The 2660-nt window shown below is 68.4% G+C and overlaps 1 protein-coding gene across 1 annotated transcript in view; it reads left to right on the top strand.

The window, feature by feature from the left end:
• MNEG_6336 (hypothetical protein) overlaps positions 1 to 1064 on the top strand; it is a gene marked incomplete at both ends in the record, with an annotated part of 3879 nt that extends 2815 nt beyond the window's left edge. Inside the window, 2 exons of the mRNA XM_014045190.1 lie at positions 40 to 292; positions 495 to 1064. Coding sequence (XP_013900644.1) covers positions 40 to 292; positions 495 to 1064 — 823 coding nt within the window. The remainder of the gene's footprint in view (positions 1 to 39; positions 293 to 494) is intronic.
• Positions 1065 to 2660: the final 1596 nt, after the last annotated feature.

The following is a 2660-nucleotide window of genomic DNA, read 5'->3' on the forward strand; positions in this document are numbered from 1 at the left end:
CCCTTCCCCTGCACACACCCACGCCGCTCCTCCCGCCAGCCTGGCTATCCTCGGGATCGTCCAAGGCGGCGTCGAGCAGACGCTCGTGCAGTACCTGCAGCTAACCTTGGGCTTCACGACGCGCGACCAGGGGGCGCTGTTCGCCACCCTCGGGGCGACAAACCTCGTGGTGCAGGTGCTTGTGCTGCCGGTGCTGGTGCCGCTGCTGGGGGAGAAGAAGCTTCTCGTGCTGGGCCTCGCCGTGTCGGCAGTCGAGCAGGCGCTGCTCGCCGTGGCGGCCGCCAAGTGGCAGGTGCGCGGGCGGCGGCGATGCCGGGCGCGACAGGGGGCGCCGCTTCCGGGCTGCGGCGCGGCCGGCCTAGTCCGTGCACACCCGGCCGCCTCCCCTGTTTTGTGCTCCAGCAGAAACGCGTTCCAACCTTGCTCCAGCCCCCATTAACCCTTACCCTATCATGTTTCACGACCACGCTCCCTCCCACACAAACAAAACCCAGGCGCTCGGGGCCATCGCGCTGGGCAGCATCGCGGGCGTCAGCTTCCCGGCGATTTCCGCGATGAAGGCCAACCACTGCAGCGACGACGAGCAGGGGCTCGTCCAGGGCGCCCTGGGCGGCCTGCGCGCGCTGTCGACCGGCCTCGGCCCGCTGCTGTACTCCGCGCTGTTCGCCGCCTGCACCACGACCGGCGGCGCGCTGTCGGGGCGCCCCGGGCTCGTGTTCTGGGCGTCGGCCGCGCTGACGGCGGCGTCGCTCGCGGTGGCCGTGACGGTGCGGGTGCCCGAGGCGCCGGCCGCGGCGGCGGCCGCGACAACGGGCGAGGAGGTGGGGGTTGTGGCGGCGTTTGATGCGGAGGTTGCTATTGGGGCGGAGGCCGCGGCGGAGCCGGCTGGGCCATTCCATCTGAAGGTCGACTGCGGCGGGCCAGGCGGCGGCGGTGATCGCGACGGCGACGGCAAGGGGGACGCGGCCGCGAGCCCCGACCAGCGGCGGCGCCCGCGGCCGCGCGGCGCGGCGTGGGGCGCGGAGGAGCGGGCGCCGCTGCTGCCAGAGGGCGCGCGGCGGTAAGGCGCGGGCGGGCCGCCTTGCGCCTGGCTGTGCGCGCTCATGACGCCACGCATGGCCCTTGAGCTGGGTTACAACGTCGGCTGCCAGTTGGTTATGTGATGGTTGCCGGTGTCCAGGAGTAGTAAGCATGACATGGCGAGCAGCTGCCGGCCAACTTGTACACCTTGTCATGTTGTTTTGGGCGGGCGCCGGGCCGCCCGCCCCATTGAAACAACAGCACTTGTATCGGTCTCCGATTGGTTTGGGTCACGCGCGACGCGCAGTCGCGCCAGAACAGCCCCCCCTGTCAAGCTTTCTTTTTCGGTGTTGCCAATGCCGCAAGCATTGCACCCCTGCTCCACCCCCACTCCACGATTGCCGCCCGCGCCCTCACCCCCCTCGCGGGGCCCTGCAGCCTGCTGGCCTCACAGCCCATGGGTGCCGCACAGCCCCTCTCAACGCGCCCCCTTTTTTGCCTCAGGGTCTGGGTTTGGCAGCAGCAGCAATGCTGCGGCATGCCTCCCTCAGCGGGCCCTCAACCCCTCCATTGCAAGCAAGGGCGGCAGTACCTACCAGTTGCGGCCCCGTTGCGGTTGTGTAATCACTCGCGCATGCAAGCGCTCCTGTTGGATGGACAGGGATGATGACTAAAGGAGTTGTGTGATTCAATGCTTGGTGGGTTTGCAGTCGAAAAACGGTTGATTGTGGTGCAGGGGCTGCCTCTGGGGAAGACCCTGCCGTTTGCCATCTGCCCCACTGGTTTCCAAACTGGTCAGCCCACACGACCTGTCACCCTCCTCGGCGAGCCCCTTGTGAGCCTGCCGTAGTGCCTAACGTCTGTGCCAGAAATCACGTAATCAAGAGATGTTACAAGCGTTAAGGAAGAGACGTGCGTCCTGCGTGCGGCGATCTGGCCTCGCCGACAGATTGCGTTTTGTGTGTAGGGGTCTGTGCGGGTGTGCAAGGGTCAGACACCAGCCGGCAGCCACCTTTTCTTCATGGCCGCATGACTGCCGGCGGCAGCCGATGGGAATGTGCGCAACGGCAGAGAGCCTGTGCGCCTGCATGCGGCCCACGCTGGCAGCAACAGCCCCAGCCCGGGCGCACGCAGTCTGCGTGCGCATGCGCCGGCTGGGGCTTATGAGATGCGGAAGAGCAAAATCTGTGTGGGTGCGCGTGCGCCCGCCCCAGCGGGGCAGGCGCAATCCCTAGAATCCCAGGTTCGTCGTCAGCCAACAAAGCAGCGGCGTCCGAAAGCCGCCGCCTGTGGCGGGGCGCGGCTAGTGCGGGCGTAGAGTCGGTCGAGCGCCGCTGGGGGACAAATTTGCTTCCCTCCCAAACGGGCGGCGCGGGGGTGACTACATGCCAAGCAGAGGCAGCAAAGCCGAAAAGAGAGGGTGCGCGGGGCCCAGCGTGTGTGAGACGAGTGGGCGGGGCCCCGGCAGAGGCCAAGACTCCTATTAAAGGGCAGGTGGTCATACAGTATCGCAGGCAGGGCTGGCGGGGCCACCGCAGCCGTGGTGAACCCCAGGGAGCGCCCGCCCAGCCCTCCGGGGCCGGGGCAAGCGGCGCTGCGGCGCGCCCCCGCGCAAAAGGCGCGGGCGCAGGCGCGGGGAG

The sequence above is a fragment of the Monoraphidium neglectum genome, assembly GCF_000611645.1.
Source record: "Monoraphidium neglectum strain SAG 48.87 unplaced genomic scaffold scaffold01019, whole genome shotgun sequence".
Lineage (NCBI taxonomy): Eukaryota > Viridiplantae > Chlorophyta > Chlorophyceae > Sphaeropleales > Selenastraceae > Monoraphidium > Monoraphidium neglectum.